The 22,462-nt window shown below is 45.1% G+C and overlaps 1 protein-coding gene across 27 annotated transcripts in view; it reads right to left on the reverse strand.

The window, feature by feature from the left end:
* Positions 1–22,462, reverse strand: part of Svil (supervillin) — a 206,256-nt gene that overhangs the window by 37,267 nt on the left and 146,527 nt on the right. For 17 of the 27 annotated variants that reach the window (XM_063253760.1, XM_063253754.1, XM_063253757.1 and 14 more), the window contains 7 exons: positions 21,061–21,304; positions 20,089–20,656; positions 19,001–19,229; positions 11,072–11,201; positions 6,824–6,871; positions 5,738–5,815; positions 3,694–3,732 (listed from right to left, as the gene is read on the reverse strand). In XM_063253760.1, coding sequence (XP_063109830.1) covers positions 3,694–3,732; positions 5,738–5,815; positions 6,824–6,871; positions 11,072–11,201; positions 19,001–19,229; positions 20,089–20,656; positions 21,061–21,304 — 1,336 coding nt within the window. The remainder of the gene's footprint in view (positions 1–3,693; positions 3,733–5,737; positions 5,816–6,823; positions 6,872–11,071; positions 11,202–19,000; positions 19,230–20,088; positions 20,657–21,060; positions 21,305–22,462) is intronic. The other 10 variants (XM_013151287.2, XM_023564680.2, XM_063253765.1 and 7 more) reach the window with 4 other exon arrangements.

Here is a 22,462-nt window from a genome sequence, read left to right on the forward strand (position 1 = left end):
GAGATTGCCTTGTTAATTTTAGGTAATTTCTTTATTTCCTGAAGAAATAAGACCAGGCAGCACACGGTGCTGTCTTAGTTCCTAAGTGTTGTGGGCTTTAAAAAGACCTTGCTGGGGGTGAACAGATATGACAGGAACATGGATGCAGAATAAACATTACATCAATTTTAAGTCCCTCACACTGATCACCGTAGTACTATACTGTGGCTATGGGGTAAAGTATTGGAAAACACGCACTGAGGTATTGAAAGGAGCGTGTCTCCAAACTAGCTGAACATGGTTGAGGGGGGGATAAGGTTAAATACACACGCACACACGTCTGCATTCATGAGGCGGGAGAGGGGAAGCCAGGGGAGGGGTGGAGAGAAGAAGGGGTGCAATTAGGCAGAGAATTAGGGATGGGCCGGAAACAAATGTCAAGGTCGGTAGATCTGGAAAGGCTATGGGAGAGCTCCTTGGAAACTCTTCTGAAGGTCTTAACTTTTACCTATATTAAAAGCTGTCCCTCCCAACCCAACACCTTTTCGTTCACTTTCCAGCTTATGATTGATAAGAAGACGCTATTTCTAAGAAACATTGCGAATCATACATCTGTACTAAATAAACTCTAAGGCCTTCTTGCCAGGAAGAACTCATAAAATTGAAGCAAGACTAAGTTTTCTTTGAAAATATGGTTTCAGGAGTGAAGTTGAACCAAATCATTATAATACTTAAAATATTTCAGAAAAACATACAAAGTGCCAAGAAAATGGACTCCTCCCCGGGTTCAAACACCACTGGCTCTGCAGTGACCTCCTATGTGTCTCCAGAGTCCAGGGAGGGGCAGCCGGGTATGGCTGTTAACTCAGAAACAAGACAACCACAAAGCAACAACCCGCTCCCCACGGGCCCCCGGATGTGCCTGGGCTCCTGGATGGACACAGAGGGCATGAGCTAGATGACATGACTATTGTGGAATTTAAAATTTTGAAAGATCTGGGTCAGGAAGAAATATTTTTACTCCCCTCTTAAAGATAATATTAAACAGAGAAGTTTTCATTTCCTCAGAAGTTTCTACTTAACTTGGCAACTTAGTGGGTAATTCCTTCCATCTGACTTTCCATGGCTCTGTAACACGGTAAGGGGTATGGTATATTCATGGAAGAATCTAATAAAATTTATCATAAGTGACTATTAAATAGTAGAGCTCAAAATGGGAGAATAAGGGGGATCTCTTTGTCCATTTGCCTTTTTTGTTTTAAAACTTCACTACTGTCCTGCTTGTCTAAATTTTTCTTTCTTTGCCTACAGAGGAAAACATGCATAGCCACAAGTACTGTACTATGTCATTTTCCGAGGTGGGCCAATAGAGACTGAGGATCGCTTTAGGCACTAAGAGACAACTGAGGCAGACTACCTCATCTATCATTCATCCTGCCAAATATAGGGCTCAACAACTGTGTTGGGAAGAGACGGAAAGAGAGTGTAGGGTGTGGGTGTGAGTGTGAGTGTGTGTGTGTGTAGAGAAACAGCTGGGAATGAAGAAATAGACGGCTACTTAGTAGGACACAGAGACTGCCCGAAGGATCAACTAGTGGTAACGTTTTCTAGCTCCACACAGTTGCTAATGGGTTTGCTTCCCTTTCTACACTTACTCAGAAATCATGGCAAGTCTCATTTCATATTTTGTACCCAGGGACGTCATACCATGACCACGGAACTAACCTGTATTATTAGGATCAGGACAGGCTTAAGGGTAAAAACTGTTCCACAATTGGAAAGCTTCAGAAAAAGAAGATGTGATTTGACTTTTAAGCTTTTTATCTTATATCTATTTAAACTCAGAGACGAGTGGTTCCAGAAATAAATAACAAAAATAAGGGAGAGTGACAAAACTGGGACCTGTTGAAGAAAGTCAACTTTGCCTCTTCCTTAAGAGATTCCAGTCTATCATCACTGCACAGAAGCCTCAAACACAAGATGGTGCAAAGTCACAGGCCAGCTCCGACCTCAGGGCACCCTGACCCAGGTACCCACCGGCTCTCAGAAGGAGGATAACAAGGCAAAACCTTGCTCGGTGCAGCCTGGATGCCTGAGAGGAATCAGAGAACAAACACTGATGCCTGACACAGAGAGCTTCTGATGAAACCTGTGCAGTATCTAATACTCCATTTTGTTCTCTCATTTAATGTTGAGGTACCAGGGTGGCTGGAGAAAAAGAAAGGGGTGATCTGATCCTGGAGGACTGTATTGATCTATCACCACCTAGATCATATAAAAAATCTTTCTATTTTTCTATTTATCTGGAAAAATTGCTAAGAAGTATATAGATAGATAGATAGAATGAAAATATTAAAATTTTAAACAATGAAACATAAATTGCTTTTGGTAAATGTTACTTTCCCCTTAAACTTAAAAATACATGGAGAGATAATCCATGTTCATGGATAGGAAAACTGTTTTGTCAAGATGTTGGTTCTTCCCAACTCGATCTATAAACTCAGTGCAGTTCCTGCCAAAATTGTAGCGCTATGTGTTTGCAGTATTGATCAACAGATAAAAGTTTTTAGGGAGAGGATAAAGACTCAAAAGTCAATGGGAAATTGAAGGAGATGTGCAATGTTGGATGATTTACACCACCGAGCTCTAGGAATTATTATAAAGCTAGAAGTGAAAAGTGTAATAGGTGGCCAAAAAACAGGGAATAGATCAGTGGAGCAAGATTTTTTAAAAAAGGAGGAAGGACAATTCAACAGGGAAAAAGACAATCCCGCATCATTTGGACACTCAGCCTCCCGACCAAATCTGCAGAATGACCGTATATTAACTCAAAATAGAACACAGACCGCAATGTACAATGCAAAGCTAAAACTATAAACCTTCTAGGAACTATTATAAATAAGTACGAGTCTGGGTGACCTTGGGTTTACCGATCACTTTTTAGATAAAATATCAAAGTTATAGTTCAGGAAAGAAAATTGGTAAGATGGACTTCCATGACATTAATAAATTTTCTTCTGTGGAAGACACTGTCAAAAGAGTATGACAATCCTCAGAATGGGAGAAAATATTTTTAAAGCATATCTGATAAAGGACTATTATCCAAAAACATACAAAGGAGACTTAAAATTCATCAATAAGAAAACAATCAGATTAATAGGTAAATAATCTGAACAGGTATTTCATCAATGAATACAGTCACAAGCTAAGTGTAAGCAGATATACTCACCATCAGGTCATCAGGAATTTTCAAATTAACACAACGAGACACAGACATACACTCATTAGAATGATGAAAATCCTAAACACTGATAACACCAAACCCTGGCAAAGACATGCAACAAGAACATTCATTGCTGGTCAGGATGCAAAATAATATAGCCACTCTGGAAGACAGCTTAGAGTTTGCTTAAAATAGTAAGCATACTTCTACCATATGATCCAGTAATCATGCTCCTTAGTACCCAAATGAATGGAGAACTTACACTGAACAAAAACCTGCAGATGGGATGCTTGGAACAGCTTTCTGTGTAACTCAAAACATGGAAGCATTCAACATGTTCTTTAGTGGGTGAACAGCTTCATAAATGGTAGCAAACCCCAACAACTGAGTAACACCCAGAACTAAAGAACATGAACCACCAACCCGTGAAAAGACAGAGGGATCAGAAATACATATGAAGTAAAAGAAGGCAGATTGCAAAAGTTACCTACTGTCATTCCAACTCTGTGACATTCTGGAAGAGGCACAACCTTGGAGACAGAAAACAGACAGTGGCTGACAAAAGCACGGTCTGAGAGTGATGCCTCATGAGGTAAAGCACACGGGTCTTAGGGCAGTGCAGCTATTTTGTGTGACACTCCAATGACAGAGACATGACATTATGTATTTATCAAAACCATGAGAATGCACACAAAGAATAAACCCTAATGTAAGGTGTGGGCTTCAGCTGATGTGTCAACAGAGGTTTATCAGCTGTAACAAGTATGTTATTGTGTGAGACACTGACAGTGGGAAGGCTGTGTGTAGGGAGCCAGGGCCAGAAACCATGCTCAATTTGGTCCTGATTCTGAACCCCAAACCTCACAAAAGCTAGATCTCTCTTTGTCTTTGTCTCTGTCTCTCTCTTTACCTATATGTGACATACATATTTGTAAGTGCTTGATCTCTACATAGATACACACATATCCCTAAAGACTTCCATAATAATCTTCCTTTTCGGGTCTAGTACTGATTTACTTCTTGGTGATGACAGTACCAGTTGCTCGAGATTTCAACCTATTTCATGAGTGAATGCTGGCTGCCAACTGGGGTCTACACTCTCACAGTGAGTATCTCTAATTTCACAAAAGGAACCAGTGGGCCTGAGGGCAAAACAGCTACTGCAGGGCAAAGTGGGGAGTTCCTGTTTGTGACAAGACGCAGACAGGAGGACCCAGCAGACACCTCTCCTGTCAGCCTCACACATGCCACCCTGAGCATCTTGCTCCACCGTGCTGGTCCTGAGGGAACAGTGCCACCGTGAGGCTGCCAGTGAGCTGTGGCCTGAGAGGGAGAAAGTCTCAGTTGTGACATGGAGCTGAAGCCTCAGGGAAGAGGCTGGGGCCACCCACAGGAGGATGTTTGCTGTGGTCAGGATCTGAAATATCTCCCAGAGGCCCCTGTGTGCACAACTCGGTCAGCAACTTGTGACGTTAGGGGAGGTCATGCAGCGTTTAGGAAATGGGGCCTAGTAGGAAAATGTTAGCGCACTGGGGGCAAGGCCTTTAAGGGGGCAGGGGGACCCTGCCCCTCCCTCCGTCTCTCTTTGCTTCCTACCCAACATGAAGTGAGCAGGTTTGCTTTGCACACATGCCCACCATGGTGTTCTGCCTTACCATGGTCCAAACGGGCCACACACTGATGGAGCCAAGTGACCAAACACTGCACCCTCTGAACAGGGAGCCTAATGAATGAACTGCCTGCCTCCTTGTGAACTGGTCTTCTCAGATGCTTCTGCACAGTGATGGAAAAGTAACATGGAGGTGACCACTGTGGGAGTGATAGAAAGTGGACACACTTTTCACAGCTATTGTGACATCCACAGATATTTCAAGGGGAACAGAAAACAATTTTAGCTTTAAAAATGATCCACATCTCACTCACCCAGGCCAGGCTCAGAATGTGGTACAGGTGAGGAACAGTGGATAGATGGAAAGGGGCGGGGGTCTGTGCCTCCTCGTTAAACAGGACTACGGAGAGTCCTGATCACACCAGATGGCCACTTCCTTGCCCTATCTTCCTCCCTGTCCCTTCCCCATGCAAACTCCTCTACCTCATCCATGTACTCTATGAAGCTAAGCAAGACAACACCTTGTCTGAGCTGGGACAGTGAACACCCCGGTGACCCTGACAGGTGGGCTCTTGACAGGATTTAAAGCTTGGAGACTGAAAGGGGAAACTTCTCCTTTAACCAGTTCCATGGTGTGAGTGAATTCATACCACTGAGTCTCCCTAAAAACTCAGCCAAATGTATTGCGTGTTGACTTATCACAAACATATGAACTGATAAATACATGCACTCTATCCCAGACTCACAGACAGACACACAATCACACACATAACATACAACCACAGACACAATCACAGGCACACACACACACACACACACACACACACACACACAGTGGTGAGTTACTTTCCCAGATGAAACCCAAAACTCCTTCCCTATTGCTCAGAAATTGCAATGAGGCTTAACATGCATAGGCTTTTCCTCACCTGATTAATAGATACAAAAGACAGGTATTTATGGGCAGCAGGTATAGCAGGAGAATAAGTAGAAGCATATACAGGTTCCTATAGAGCAAAGCAAGAGCATTAGAGGTAAAAAGAGATTTTTCCAAGCAGGGCAGGGCAGGTGGGGTTGGTGGGGGAGAGACAAAAACAATGACTTCTCTAACAGAAAGTTAAAGTACTCATTGCAATTTCAGTTTTCAGGAGGGCCCAGCTATGATGCTAATACCACTGAAATCATCTGCACAGGCACCGTATGTGCACCTGGGTCAGGCTGTGCAGCAACTGGATGGGTTAATGAGAAGATTACTGCAACACTGTCAGATAGTTACAGAGAGGGGAACTGTCACTGACAGCTTTAAATTAACATAAAACCTCACCTTTTCTAAAGTATTTTCATTACACGATGAAAACATAATTAAGGTCAGAGGACTAGCTCTGCGGGTTGGACAGGGGCTCTGTCCTGCTGAGGAACAGAAATGGAAGCCAGACAGCAGGGCCCGGAGGTAACCTCTGTGATTAGAACCAGACCTGGCGCGGTGAGAGGGAGTGTCACCTGTTGGCCAGGTACTTTTGGGGACAATAACCTTTGCTGTCACCTTTACATGTTCTTCAACATTTTATGTTTCTTCCAGAAAAAGCCTTTCAGAGAAACTTACAAGAAACAAGCCAAAATCTCGGAGTCAGTCTGCCTCATTCTTTTTAGGTTTTGCTCATTTTAGTCAATTCTCTACCAGGGGTCATGGGGCGTCCTGTCTGCTTTTTTTTTTTTTTTTTTTTTTAAACATTGGCTGTGTGACCTTGAAGTGAGCACACCCAGCAGTGTGCCTGTCTCCGCAAGTAGTGTGCGTCATGTTCCTATATGAACACAGCCGAGAGTCCACGACCACAGCCCCTTGGTTTTCTCACAGTGAGAGGTACCACTTTGAGGATTCTCTCCAGCGTCTGCCTGGCTGGGAGAACAAACCTGCTTTTACCCTGTTCTCTGCTGGGCTCTCTCACTGGCTCTGCACTCACCAGGGGGCGCCCACCGTGTGCAGTTACAGGACACCTGTGCTGAGTCAGGCTTACCCAGAGCAGATTAGACATGGCATTATCATCTGTAAATCCTCCTTCTTCCTACAGGTCAAAACAAACGGAGACGTTGCAGAGGTTTGCAAGAGAAGAGTCTGGCAGGGGAACCCTGTCATTTCCAAGTGCTCGAGCCTGGTTCAGCCAGAAGCATGCAGGTGTTCACACCCCAGTGCCCACAGTCCCAGGGCAGGAACCCCAAGGAAACTCATGCCCTGAGGCAGGATGATGACCTTGCCTTTGGAGGTCATCGTGCCAGCACTGTGCTCTCACCCACCCAGTCATGCTCTCTGAGCTCCATTCCCTTCCATTTTGATTTGGAATTTCAATGACAGAAGGGAATGTAAGTGTGGCAGATTTGCCTGCCTTAAATTTTCAGGAACTTGTTGGGAGATGTCACAGATTTCAGCCATGTGACTGAAGCATGGTGGGATATTCAGCTCTCATCTGGGGTTCAGAAACAAGGTGGGTGGGGCAGCCCTTTCCCGTAATTCCAGCACTTTAGGAGGCTCAAGCAGGAGGATTGTAAATTTGAGCTCAGCCTGCAGAACTCTGCAACTTAGTGAGACCTTGTCTCAAAGAACCATTAAAGGGCTGAGGATGTAGGGCACTGCAAAGGCCCTGTGTTCAAACTCCAGAACTAAAGAATGAAACCAAACAAGTGCAGGATTTTAACATCCCGAGAAACATCAGATACACTAGGTCACTGGATAAATACCTTCTTCTTTTTTATTTTTTAGCTATCAGGGATTGAAACCAGGACCTCATGCATGCCAGCGCGCACTCTGTCTCTGAGCGACATTCCCAGACCTCTTTACTTTGAGTCAAGGTCTTGCTAACTTGCCCAGGCTGGCCTCAAACTTAGATCCTCCTGCCTCAATCTCTTGAGTACCTGGGATTACACTTGGACTACTCTTCTTTGCTTAAGAACAAATCAAACCCTTACCCCTCAACCTGCAGCACTGACCCAGGGCCTTGTTAAAGCTGGGAAGGTGCTCCACCAGTGACCTACACCCTCAGGCCCTGGACATTTATCTTAACAAGAAGACAGGCAAGTTGCCATTGGAATCTGCAATGTCAAACAGGCTGAACTGGGGTTGGAATTTAAAACAATTCTTTTGGTGGAAACAAACCTGCAATTTGGTTGTAATGAGGAGGCTCGGGCAAATTCTCTAAGATTTTTTTCTTATTTCATTTTTTCCTCTCCCCAGTGGAATGAGTTAACTCTGGAGGAAATGGCACACAAATCATGCTCAGGAGCATGCGTCCCACCCAGTGTGGCTCAGGCCAAATCTCCGAACCACATGGCTTTGATGCCTTTGGAAGTAACTGTATGTGCTATAGGGAGCAAAACCATGGAAGTCAGGTTAGCACTGACCTGGTGTACACCAAGCCCAGGACCAAGACAAGAAGGGGGCAGGAGAGAGAGGAAAAGAAAGACCCTAAATAACTTTTCACAGCAAGTGACAGCCAGCTAGGTAAATAATGAGCACTCCTCAGTCCTGATGATTGGAGGAATAAAACAGGAAAGCTAGGAACTGCTTCTAAGTTCTATATTCCCTGAGACCTAATTGAAATTTTAGACCTCCAAGGAAAACTCTTGGTTCTCCAAAAGCTATTTATGGTCCTAAACAGGGCCAGCCCTGGAGTCCTGTATAGGACTATGGAGGAGATGCACCTAGTGTCTTTTTGTATGGGACAACCCTTTGACAGAAACAAGATGCTCACAGATTTTCACAACTTCCAGTTTTTTCCTTAATGTGACTGTTGGAACATTTGTTACCTGTGTGGCTCTCGTTACACTTTTATTGCCCAGGGCTGACCCCTCTCCTGCGTGGATTTTCACAGAGACCATGAAACTGACCTCCTGGGGTCCTTGCTGTATCCTGCCCCTCTTGTATTCCCAGAGCTGCAACTCACTGGTCAGGGCTCACTGTACAGGAAGTAGGAGGATGCGCTATAGAATGTTTGGAAACCATAGATGTATGCTGTGTGGTGAATTTACAGAAAGTGATTACCAGACCAGGAATTTAGCTCCTTTCTGCTCTGGATGGTAAGGACGGAAGGTTCTGGTCCCTACCCTCCAAGAAGCAAGGCCCAGGCAAGTTCAAAGGACCCATGCACAAGCATCCTCTGCATGCACACATCCAGTGCTCTTCCTGCTCCAGGGCCGCGACCAGATGGGACACTCTTCACATAGGACACCTGGCCTGAGCACAGCGCAAGGGTCCTTGAAATACACAGCCAGGCACTGTGAGGGGCAAAATCAGGGGCTGTCACAGGCGGGCTGAAACCGTGAGACATCAACTGAACTTGAGATGCCCTGAGGTCACAGTGGAGATCCCCTGAAATAGATTGGTATATTTGAACTTCAAAGAGCTTATTGTCTGAGGCCAAAGCAGGTTGGGCAGCCGAAGAGGGAACCCATAATGAGCTCAGGAGGGCTGTGGCATCAGGGGCACCAGAGCTCAGAGACAGCAGTGTACACTTGAACCCCCACCAGACTCAGCACCTCTCCCTGGGCTTTCTACCCCAAAGATGACTACAGGGGTGACCTGATCCCTTGGCCTTCTCCAAACCTTAGCCACTGGTGGACAGGTCTCTCAAGTGGGCAGGTAGCACCATCCTTGAGGAACACATCGTTTTGTGATTTCTAGCTTCATTGTAATTTTTACCTGGCTATAGGGGAACTTTAGCTCCTGAAGGCCTGGGGACCAACACAGACCTTTGCTCAGTGCCGGCAGGTGACAGTTGACAGCTTTGCTAGTAAAGTCTGTGTTAAAGTTGTTTTTGAGCCAACGATTTCAAGATTTCTTTTTGGCAGTGATGGCAGTTGAACCCTGGGCCTTATGTAAGCTAGTTAAGGAGTCCACTGCTGAGCTCTACCTCTACGTCCAAGATTCATTTAAACAAAGGTCATTGGCCAGGAGGATACATTGTGGTATCAGATGGACCTAGTTTTTTACTTTGAAATCTACGTTTCACATGTATATGTTTTAATGTTCTCGGTATAGCTGAGAACTTTATCAGTGGCTGAGATTAAGTTTCTTTAATTGTTATCTTGTTTTTAAAACTGGGAATGAAACTCAGGACCTCATGCTTGTCAGGCAGGCACTGAGCCTCTGAGCTATTCCCCCAGCTTTAGTTATTATCTTTAACATCACAAATGAGAACTCAAATTGCTGTTATAGTGTCCCCTAAGTAGACACGGAAGTAGCTTACAAAATAAGGTCAGACTCCTGACTCTCAGTGTGTATACACCTCATTTTTCTGTAAGGTCCTTAATGTGTAAAAGTCACACTATTTGTTGTTCACAGATGGTTATTTTATTTCATTTTTGCGCTGGCTGGTTCTGAACTCCTGGGTTCCCTTGATCCTCCAGCTTTAGCCTCCAACATCGCTGGGACTGCAAGTCTCCATGGTCACTACTGGCTGAGATACTTTAAGAACCACAAGAGCTCCACACAACCAACTAGTTGGAACATTTTTTTCCTTTTCTATTTAAAGACTTTAAATCCTAGACATCGGCGAGCAGCCTGGCTCACATGCTGTCAGTGCCTCTAGCCTGCAAGTGCATTTGGAGTGGGAGGGCCAGCAAGCATGGGCACCACCATCGTGCTTAAAGTGTGCACCGCTGATCAAAGGCGGGCCGTTGTTAGCTCTGTAATTTAACAACTCGTTGATGCCCTTGCATAGAAAATGTTTGCAAGTATGGAGGGCCGCGTCTGACTTGATTTTATTTAAACTCGTAACATGCTTTTCTGTGCACTCCATAAAAAGGCATACTGCCTCATCATGAAAAGGCTGCAAATTATAAAGAAAGTGTCCACAGAACACAGCGATCTCCTTATTTTTTATATTTAGATCTTAAATCTCTGCAGCGGAAAATCAAATCCATATACTAAATGCCACATATAGCTGTTAGTAGGGAATTGAAGTTTTGCATTTGATCCACATTCTGAAGCCAGACTTCACTGAAGAAAGTTTCCAATCATGTGCACAATTTAAAACTCAGGCCCTTGCTTGCTGAGGCCTTATGCATGAGGCTATTATCAATTCCATAATGTCCTAAGACCTGACCTTTTGATGGATTTAAGCAAATCTGAGACAGACGAGGTGTTTAGCCTAAGGGCAAGAAAGCACTAAAGCTCCACCAGTGGGATTAGTAAGGCCCACATGCTTGGCTCCAGGCACGCTTTCAAACATGATGTTACTGAGAAGGCTTTGGCCCAGCATGGAAAGCGTTACCTTCTTTTTAAGTGACTGCTCCACTTCCTGGATCTGCAGGCTGCTGGTTGCAGACACTTTGCTGTACTCCTGCTTTCGGTTAAGTCTGTTCTTCCAGTCCTCCTCGCCACTCTTCTTCAACAGTGCTAGTCTAGGAGAAAAACATGCCAAACAAAACAAGTCAGCACCAAGCTCGTCAAACTTAGCGGAGCTGCTTTCTAAGTTAATCCTGAAGATCCCTACAGTTGTGTGAAAATCACAGCTGAAATCTGATTGCTGGGAAAAAGATGCACCACCACCATGACAGTGAAGAAATGGTTTTGATGTTTCCTGCTGCTGGGTTGAGAGGACAGGGAATGAAAGGAACCATCCCCAGGGAAAAATGTCTTCTAGTGACCCCTTTCGGTCACTTGCTGGAATGACATTAGGTTATGAAAACCGTGTAGTTCCTGGCAGAAACTATCACACAAATGGGTTTAAAAATACAAATATATAAAGCAATGAAAAAACATTCAGTTACATTTCTACTAAAGAAAGTTACAGTCTTTAATGTTATTCTTCCTTCTGTTCTAAGTCTTGTTCTTTTTCCCAGATGAACCTGCTCTTCCCAACGCATCGTAATACAAAATGATTTTCTACAAACCCATTTTTAAACATGATCACTTCAGTTTCCCTCAAGGGAAAGAGATCTACAAAAAAAGAATCTAATTAACTAAGATTTTTATCTGACCTACTTTTGTTCAGCTCTGGTGTAGACTGACTGTAAAGCTGCTTAGAGACCGTAATCTTGAAAAGTTACTTTCACGAACACGATGTTATTTTAGCTAACTGTATTAGAATGAATGAGTCTTGTGCATTTAACTTGGACGAACAAGCAACAGATAAAAGGAAAATAGTAGTAGTCATAGGACTTATTGGTGCCAATGTTTAAACAATCTAAATGATTAAGAAAAACAGACCAGATCCCTTGTCTTCTGGGACCAGGCTGATGGGCTCCGTCTTCTCATCACCAGTGCCCAGTCTGTCCATTGGTGGGCAGCAGCACAGCAGCTCTAGCCAAAAGCTTGGCTGTGACCTCCACTCAGACACCTCGGCTCTGTTTCTTATTGTCCTATCAGGAACTGCACCACCAGATCTCCAAAGGCCTCTGCTAAGTTTCCCGATTGTGTTAAATGTTTGAACTCGATATAGGATGATACAGACTCTGTGAGAAAGTCTTAACAAATAAAAAAACAAAGTTTATATTACTTAGACATGAATTCAGGGCTGGGGATGCAGTTCAGCGTAGACTGTGGGCTTGACATGCGCGAAGCCTTGGGTTCAATCCCCAGCCTATGCACAGGTCACGAAGTGGAAAATAAGATACAATGAAGAACTCCCTAAAGGAGCATTAGTTCTTAACCCCTTCTTCATTCTTTTCTTTTTCTTCCCTTTTAGTCTTTTTCCGCTATGTGGATCAAGAAAGATCCCACATATCCATTCTACAAAACTGGTGATGCTGCCTTATTTATCTAAGGCAGAGCCCACATCAAGGCTCCGTGCAGTTTTAAATGTCACAAACGTAATGGTTAGAGCACTCAATGTGCTTCAAGGACTGGTTCTTGTGTTTGGAACACAGTATCCAAACTCCTTTAAGTATTTCGGTCTGCATTGTGTACGGGATAATACCCAATATTTCTCTCTTTTTCAATTGTTTTGTCTTGGAGGACCTTTTGAAAACGAAGTCAATTTTATTCTAATAAGAAAAATGAATCTCACAAAATCCAATCATTAAAAGAAGTCATTAGCATCCGCCTTCTGCATTGGAGATTTCCAAGGTCTCAAAGCATCAGTAAGCGAGGCTTCCTACCAGGGAGCACGCCCTTGTTGTAACACCCAGGGGGAGGGCACTGGACCCTGCCTCCTGGAGGAAACTTTCTCTCCTTCACTGCCTCCTTGCAAACGGGTCTCAGATCCGGCTTCTGTCCCTTACTGCACCTTTAACGCAAAGTAGTTATTCACCCTGACTATACCTTGTTAATCAGGCTGGATCCCAAATGATTCAAGGGAACTGGAAAAAACCAAATTCATCGCATGAGCTGGGCTTATTAAAAATAATGAGCTGCAGTCTTGGAGGATCTTCTTCCAATAAAGTTTCCAAATGTTGGAAGCAGTGACAATATCACTTAAACAATCCTGCGGCCTGTCTGTTGGCTGCTCTGAGGAATCTGTAACTGATTCATTTAAAAAAATGTGGAGTCCGGGATCACTACTTCAGTTCACCTTATCCTCCGCACTGGCACAGTACCTGCAGGAAACTGGATACTGCTAGTCCTCTCCTGACAGACTGGGTACGGGCATTCAGACAGCTTAGGGCATCAGTGCTGAGCAAAGACTCGCTGTGGGTCAGTGGCGCAGGGAGACTGCTCCTCCCTGCTTCCCAGCGGACAGCTTGCTTCACTTTGTCACTCCATTAGCTGACCAGGCACATTTGTGCTTTGCTCTCTCAGTCATAACACAGCACGCTGGCTTTATTATAATATTCTTCCCACTCACTCCCTGGATGGCCTTCAAAGAATTCCTCTGTTCCAAAACCCTCAAATTTTGCTTCTAGATGTACTGGCAGGATCATCATGAGGGACTTCCAAAGTCTACAGTGTAACCAAAATAATACGGCAGGAACTGGGCTTCAATTGAGCCCACATGGTATTTGGACCCAGCCCTAGCCTACGAAATATGAATGGTGAATTATTTAAAAATAGTGCACGCAGCAACCTGCATGTGCTACTCTGGGCCATTAGATTTCTCACTCGGTGTTTCACAAGCGAAGGGAGATGGAAAGTCTTTCCCAAAGTGTCCTCTCCTCTTACAGTCTCCTGGCCTCACACTCACCACAGATGGTCACCCACCGGAGGGGGCTACACATCTGGGTGACATCTATTCCTGCCTGTGTCACGCAAACAACCATCAGTGCTTAAACCTCTGGCCAGTTTGCAAGGCTGCAATGTCATGAGCCAGACATGCGCTTAGCTGAGGCTGGGGACCAGCGAGTGCACTGCATTGGCCCATAAACCCCGAAGCCTGGCCTGGGGCCAGCTGGAAATGTACTTGCCAGGTCCTGGGAGAAAAGTCTGCGCCTCTCGCCAGAGCCCACACTTCTCCACCAGGGAACTGCGGCCTCAGAGCCCTGGTTAGAACAGCCAGACCCGGGTCAAATGTGGGCCAGGCAAACATATGCCCTTCCGATTGAAATAAGGTATGAACATTTCTCCCTCTTTAGAAAATTTCCCTTATCTTAGAGAAAAGTAATCACCACCCACCCACCCCCAACTTCAGATAGAACCGAATAGCACCGATTCATACTCCTACTGGGACATCGATCTTGGCTCGGGTGCAAGTTGGAGGTGCCCACATGCCTCTTCCATGTATTTGTATTTATTTATTTAATGTGGGTGCAGGGGAACTGAAAGGCAGGATCCTGCCCCTGCTAAGCTTGAGCTCTACTAGGGCTGCACAATGCAGCCGGGGGAGGTGGGCCACTGAAGCGGGGCTCAGATCACTACCGGCCTGATGCCTTTCTCCTGGGAGTGCAGTCCTGCTCTCTTAGGGCTGAGGTGCTTATCCCAGGGGTGAAGCACCCTCAGGTTTTGCCATGTCCTTCAGGCCTGGTTCCCTTCTGGCTGTGAAGAGCCCAGGATTGGGTGTTGCTGTTGGATCTTGGACTGCCCAGCCTGTAGGATTGTAGGTCAAAATAACCTGCTCTCCTTTATTAATAAGCCAGTCTTGAGTGTTCTGTTACAGCAACAGAAAATGGACAAAGACAGGGACATGAGGGCAAAGGGGCTGGTCCTCCACCCCTTCCTGACTCCTTCCCCATGAACCTGGGGGTCCCCAGGGGAGTTCCACTCCGGCCTTCCACGCCCCCTAGTGCCAAAGTGAAAGGGTGGCTCTTCCACTCCTCTCCATCACCTCCCCAGCATGAAAGCAGCCGCTCCAGGAAATGTGGAAACAAGATTTCTAACGGCCTTGTGTGCTTTTTAAGAGGCACTTGCAGGTTTTATCTCTAAATAACAAAAGAGTTAACATCATTTGTAGCACTTTTTGACCAAGTTCCCAAGCAGGGTCAACCTGAACCAAATCATTCAGACAGGTGTAAAATAGTGGCTTTTATTGTTCCTGTGGTAGAAGGAAATTGCACCCTAAGTTTTGTGCTAGTTAAGGTTTAAACTTGATACTTTAGATGCCCAGAAATATGACAGGAATTTTTAGACATGTTTTTACAAGCATCAAACTTACATTCTAAAAGAGGAATGTCGGAAGGACATGCTATCAATTCTTTGTTCTTATAGTTTTATCTACCAATGAAGATACACTGCCGCTTCATTTAGCACTAGATGAGCCACCTCCTGCCCAAAGCTTTCGGCCCCAGGGGATGACAGGATACTTGGTGGCCCTGGGTGTGGAAAATGCTCCACAGTCAGAATCCCAGGTGAGGAGAACAGAGGCCGTGTGGTTTGGGAACAGGGAACTGCATGCCTTCGGGTACAGCTATTGAGAGGACACTAAAAAGGAAATCTGTCCAGGCTCTTTCCTAGAGGCTCAAATTTTAAAATGAAAACATAACAGAAACAAGCCATGTGGACAGTGCGGGAGAGCTGAGTGTGGGAACAGGCACATTAAAATTCCAGTTACAGAAGAGGCTGAGGTGGGAGGACGGCTTGAGCTCAGGATTCAACACAGCAAGAAGAACCCGTAAGTCACACAGAAGAAGGTGAAAACTGCTAATACTGATGTCGGGCCTTTCACTTAGGGCACTGGGACAAGTGAAAGGCTGGAGTGGGGCTCCCTACGGAGCCCTGCCCTCTTTGCTCTCTCCCTCTTGCATCTTTCTGTCCCCGTATTATGTTGTCCAAGTATTGTCAGCTGCTAAATCACCACTACGGACGTGGTGCAGGGCAGTCCTATGAACCAGGGCAGAACCAGGGCCCAGCTGTACCCACTACAGGACCTGGGGGCTCTGAAACTGTATCCTGCGGCTAGAAGGAAGGGGGCATGGGGTTTCAGTGTTCTCTGACTTGTATGTTGTCCCAAGAAAGAAAGATAAAGCCCAAATAAATAGACGAACAACCATTTAAACAGCAACCATGATCCCTTCAAATTCAGCAAAGGATGAGACTAGAGCTCACTCGGGAGCTGTCACTATGGACAGTTAAGTGGTTCTGTCATTTTCAATGAGGTACAAACAAACATATTATCTAGGAAAGGGCTAGAGATCATTGGTGATATATTTTGTATTAACATAATTTATGACACACGTAACTGTTAAATAAAGAGCCTCTGTCCTTTTTCAAAGAGAGATTTTAACAATTAGGACTGAAGATGTGGTGCTTGCCTATGTGCTCCTCCTCAATGCCTTGGGTTCCATTCCTAGTAATATCCAGAAAGAAAGAAAAGAAAGGAATAAAGGAAGAAACAAAGACAGACAGACAGACAGACAGACAGAAAGAAAGAAAGAAAGGCAGATAAGCAAAATAAATGGAATCGCTATGTGTTTAACAGGTACCTCCTGTTTTTAGGTTCTGAGCAGGCTGGTCAGGAGCTTCTCTGATTGCTGAGGGCCCCTGCTGACCGTTAGGGATTTGCTATCCACACTCAGCTCTGAAGTACTTGCCCCCTTACGGTCCTCTCTGAGCTTCTCAGGCATCCACCAAACCAAGGTGAAGAAGTTGTACTTTTACAATATTTCAGCTTTAAAATGGAGAATTGCTTTGTAGGGTTAAAACTGCTTTTTGAAAGATAAAAATCCACTAGAGTTTACTAAGATAGACAAATATATCAAGAAGGACTGGACAGGGGACAAGAACTTCTTGCTGTGAAAGTCCCAGAAGAGAGGACATAGACAAAGATGTGGGTGTCTGTAAACGCCTTTGAAAGAAGCTGTGCAGAGTATTTCCCAAAGGGATTTTATCTCAGGAATGTCTGCAGATAAATAAAACATCAGGACTATATAAATGATGTTTACCTTTTACTAATACTTAAATCCCTGGGATCAAAACACAGCCTCACTTTTGTAGAGGAGGATTTTACATAGGCAGGCTCCTTCCCTGAGTCCAGACACCCTTTCTATCACCCTCTCAGCCTAGCGGGTCTCATTAATTGTATATTTTAGATAATTATTAGTAGGGTAAATAATATTCAACTGTCCTACTAGTTTACCTGTTAAAAAAGGTTCTGCTTTTTATTTTATTGCTGAGGACCAGCTTGACATGGTACAGAGCAGACAATAATTAGTATTAATAACTTGCCACGAGAATAAAGTGAGTCTGTCCTAGGCCCACTGACTGTGGCACCAGCGGCTGGCTTTAAGACAGGGTAATCTTTAAGCCAGCGGCTAAGGCTGAGACCAGCAAATGGCCTGTGAGGTTCTGGAGCCTTACAGAAAAATAACAAGGCAGCTGAGGCCGTGATGGATGTGAATTCCTTCTAGCTCAGCAGTGGCAGTGAGCAGACGGTCTGGTTACTAGTTAACCACAATCTGCTCCTGTGCGCCTTTCCAGAACTGCACTGCGCCTGGATTCTTGAACTTTGACCGGGTCAGCAATTGACCCTGCTTCCTGCAGCCCACCAGCACACCCCATCATGCTGTGCACCTAACAAAGGCCTAGACTGGGGGTTGGAGTCCTTCCTGGGCTTTGTCCACCCCAGTGTAACTAAAACACAACTCATCTGTGTTCTATTCTGCTGTCCTACCCCAGAAGGAGACTGGTGGTCCCAGGCCAGGCCCCAATATTTTATGAATAATGTTCCCAAAGTGTGGCTTGGAAAGCAGAAGCATTTTCACTGTGGTTTGACACACAGTCTCAGGTACTTTGAAAGAGATCAAGAAAGGAAGAGGGGCCTGGGCCTGTCCATTGGTGGAGACGCCAGGGAAGTTCTGGGCTGGGGTCACCCCTAGAATGTGACTCTGCTATGACCTTGGGCAGCTGGGGCAGCATCTCTCACTCAGCTTCTATCCGTGCTGCATCTTCTGCAGTTTAAATCAGCTGTGGTTAAAGGTTAATGAGAAAGCTCTAGCCTCAGAAGAATTCTGTTCCTACTCCCTAATCTAGCCCTACACCGAAATTTATTCTTTCAAACCCACATTATTTTTCTAATGAAATGAGGCTGCAGTGTTGATACTTATCTGTATCAACACTGTGACTATTCATAGCTGCTGTCTGACAGGGAACTGCCAGGGCTGGCTGCCCCTCTGTGGTCCATGGCTTGCACAGGGCCCTGGGTTAGGTCCCTCACACAGCAAACAAAGCAGAACATCTAAGTACTATGCAGAAAAGCCATTTACCTTACATCCAATAAAGTGAACAAAACAGAGATTCAAACCCCAAAGCTATAGATCCTATATTTGAATTTATCTTTATTCCCTGTCTGCTTATTTTAAACAATCACAAAATGGTTTGTGTTTGATTTGAATCATTTGTCTCTGAAAGAAAAGAGCTCAGATTTCAGCTCCCATCAGTAGATAATCAAGGAATTTGATATAAAAAGAAAGAAATAAAGACAGACAGACAGAAAGGGAAAAAAAAAAAAAGAAATTGGGACTACACACAAACGAGCCAAGTGAAGATGTATTTGTTTGTTATCCACACTGGCCTCCTTTAACACCGGTAAACCAGGTGCTGGAGAGAGTCCAGTTCACACTCAGACACTCAGACACTCCCCTTCTCCTGTCACAGCACATCTCCCTCTGCAGTTTGACCGTGATTTCACCCCGTGGTGGTTGTCTACTCAAACCTTTTTTTTTTTGGTCTTTTTTCATTTTTATCGGTACCAGGGATCGAACTCATGACTGCCTGCTTGCAAGGCAGGTGCTTATGCCGCTGAGCTAAATCCCCAGCCCCCTCAAACCTTTTTCTACAGCAGGTTGTACGCTACTACCTTAGAAGTATGGCTCCAATCGTGAGCCTGCATTACCTCTCTTTGATGGACATCGTTTTGCTGGGTGAGTCAAGGCTGCTCTCTCCTGTTGGTGCTTTGATCTCTCCAGCAGCAAACATGGCACTTGGGCTCTTGTAGTACTTCTCCTGTAGCTGCTCTGAGGAATCCTGCTGCCTCCAGGAACTGGGGGTTGCCACCGGAGCACTGGGCTTCCCAGTGGTGGCTGTTCCTGTCTGCTCAGAAGCAGGCTCCCCGAACTCTGCTGCTGGGAAGAGAAGAGCCTCAGCATCCCTCCTCCAGCAACACTCTTTCTGCAGTTCATCTCCAGAGAGTGCAGCTGCAGACTCCCCTCCGTGGGCCTGTGTCGGGCCAGCCAGGTTCTGTGGTTTCATGCAAACTCTAGACATGGCACACTGCTTTGTGAAAATCAGTGTCTCTCCTATGCTCAAGATATAGGACACTCGCTCAAGCCCAAAGCCCTATTGCAATTTACACAACATCATTGCATTCAAGAGAATACAGATTAAAGTCCCATGTAGTCTAGCTGCCTAGTCTGCAAAACAGGTGTACAGGAAGAAGAGTAGCCAGGTCTGTAACCCTAGTTGTTTGGGAGGTTGAGACAGGAGGAGTGCAAGTTAGAGGTGAGCCTAGGTAACTTAGCAAAAGCCTGTCTCAAAATAAAACACAAAAAAGGGCTAGGGACACAGCTTAGCGCCTCCTAGGTTGTATGGCTTCCACCACTCCCCGCCCCACCCACCCAAAAGAGCAGCCTAGAAATTACAGACTGGCCCAGGTACATCCAGTCCTGAACCATCGACCACCAGCTATCAAAGAGCCCTTAGAGCTGTCACAGGGTTAATGTCACCAGCCACCAGAAGCTCTTATCAAAGTGTGTAAAACGGTTTCAGTTATTTATTGCTCAGGACTTGACTGGCTGCTGTGCATATCAGATTCGATTCGAGGGGAAGAGCGCGTCTCTGGGGGAGAATCTGATTCATACTCAACTCCTGACCCTCGCTGGCTGTTAACACAACTTAGCTAAAAGGAATCACCCTCTCAGTGTCACATTAAGCGGCACAAAACAACTGTTTTTTTCTCAAACTGCAGGCACAGTGGTAATTTACCTCTGAGTGAAAACCTCCTTTTCGGGGCATTCTCTGCATCCACCCTGTCTTCAAAAGGCGGCCTGTCCTCCAGGCCCAGGATTCCTTGCGTGCTGCTTTTCCCAGTGGAAAATTCCTTCAGTTCATCACCACGGTGGGCAGCAGGGGCAGCAGCGAGCTCCAGGCTCCCTGGAGCCTGCTTGAATTCCTGGTGGCCGTCTCCTTCCCTGGCTCGGCCCAGGAAGGCAGAGGACAGCTCTGCTTGCTCTGAGGACTTGTGTGTCTTAATGCCGCTGTCCCTGGCGGTCACAGCACCCTGGCCATCTGTCTCTGCACATTCTCTCGACATTCCTTTGCTCCCACTCCCCTCCACCAAAGGCTGCCACGCCTGTGGCTTCAGAATGCTTCTAGCTGGAGAATCTGAATTTTCTATTGGAGAAGGAAACTTCGTGTCAGTGGCACCTGCATTGTCATCAGCAGGTGGCTTTGTCCGAAGCTCCCCTGCATACATGGGGGTGGCTGTGGAGGCCGAGGTGGACACAGAGGTGTTCACAGTTGGAGAGAAAGGGATGAGCTTCCCGCTCTGCACCTGGGAGGACAGGAGAACAATTAAACACTGACTGGAAGTTGACGCAAGAGCTGGGCTGTGGACCGGCCGGCTGAAATACTGTGTTCCATGCAGTTTATCTTATTAGAAAACCATTCTGGATGTGGTTATATAACACAACTCTAACAAAACCTCTGGCTGCACATTACTTGTCCTCTCCAAAATGGCCTCATTCCAGATGATTTTGCAAGCAAGTTATGAAGACAAGAGAAGAGAAACAAACACACTCAGCATGGTTAGCCTCTGTAGAGATGAGATGATTGCCCAGTCTCTCCTCGGTAGCAGTTTATCACGAGATCCCTTACGCACAATGCTGACCTAAGAATACTGCCTGCTGCATTAGCTGAAGAACACACACCAGCCAGAGAAGACAGGCCAGCACCTACCTGCTCCACCTCGCACAGCGTGACTGGCTGGGTCTGATAGCGGGCATTTGTCCTCCTCTGCCTCATGTCGATTCGGTTGCGGGTAGAAATTGCTTTTGAGACAGGCTGGGACAATTTGTTAAACAAGGCCAACTTCTCTGCTAAGCTCAGAGTGGAGGAATCAGGTTCTCCTGGTTCAGTGGAATCTTTGCCCTCATTTGCCTGGTCTTTGGCTAAAGCTTTTTGGTGAGCAGATGCCTGCAATCTGAAAGGACAGGATGAAAAGTCAGTGGCACAGGTCACAACAAAAGCCTACCGCGAGTTCTTTCCATTAACTTTCTTCCAAGTTCCATTTAATTTTGCAATGGGCTTATTTTTCCCTATGAAAACTAGGATGGACAGGCAATTATTTAGCTATTAAATAAGACAGTGAATAACAAAGGCAGGTTTGGGACACAGCGTTTTCAGTTTTAAAGCAGATTCTTAGTTCTGAACTACTTCTAAAAAATAAATTTCCTATTAGAGGAGCCAGAGTTTGCATTGATTTATTTTACCTTAGAGAAGTGCCGTATTGTTAGTATTATAATAAATAATGATAAAGGGGGTAATAAGAGATTACTAGAGCATACAGTTCCCTGAAGATGTGCTTCAGGAGTAAATAGTTAAAAAATGTACTCATCTGTGAACAGTATGATCTGAAACACAGGCTTTGATTTGCAGTTGCCAAAGAGGAATGTTATACTTTAAAAAATTCTTGCAGTATAGCATTTTTTCCTATCAGGTTCCTATCACTCATTTAAAAGGTATTTAAATTGAATTTCCAGTAACTTGAAAAGTGAGAAACATTTCAGGTGATTATGAATTCTTGCAACTAGGGCTGGGGCGTAGCTCAGTAGTAGAGCTCTCATCTAGCAGGTGTAAGGCCCTGCTAGATTCTTGGCACTGCAAACACTAATAGTAATAATAACAACAATAAGGACAATGATAATAAATTATGATTTCCAGTGGAAGAGAAGGAAGGTTTCCAGTTTACATAGTCATTGTGACTCTTTAAAAGTGTCTGAGACGATATTCCTTCCACTGCTGGGAAATCTCATTCCCAAACCTAGTAAAAAGTTTCTCCTGCCTTCACCCCAGTTAATCACAGTCTGTCCCAGACCAGAGAGAGTAAAGGATCTAATGAGGACAGTGGGAAGGACCACCTGAGTCTCTAGTTTTTCTAGAGCCCAGCGCCTCAAACTCGGAGGATAACAACCTACTTTCCTGTCAGGTTCCTGCATCTGGGGTGGGCACTGTCATTTTAATTCTTTGAGTCTTATTTTTTGCCTTTATGCCTTGATGCATAACAGTAAAATAAAGGGAATTTTTACACGGTTTGAGGACATAGTCTTACAATAACCACAATTTAAAACATAATGGCAAA

This window comes from Cavia porcellus, unplaced genomic scaffold, assembly GCF_034190915.1.
Source record: "Cavia porcellus strain 051 isolate PalLab524CR breed Dunkin Hartley unplaced genomic scaffold, mCavPor4.1 scaffold_7, whole genome shotgun sequence".
Taxonomy (NCBI): Eukaryota; Metazoa; Chordata; class Mammalia; order Rodentia; family Caviidae; genus Cavia; species Cavia porcellus.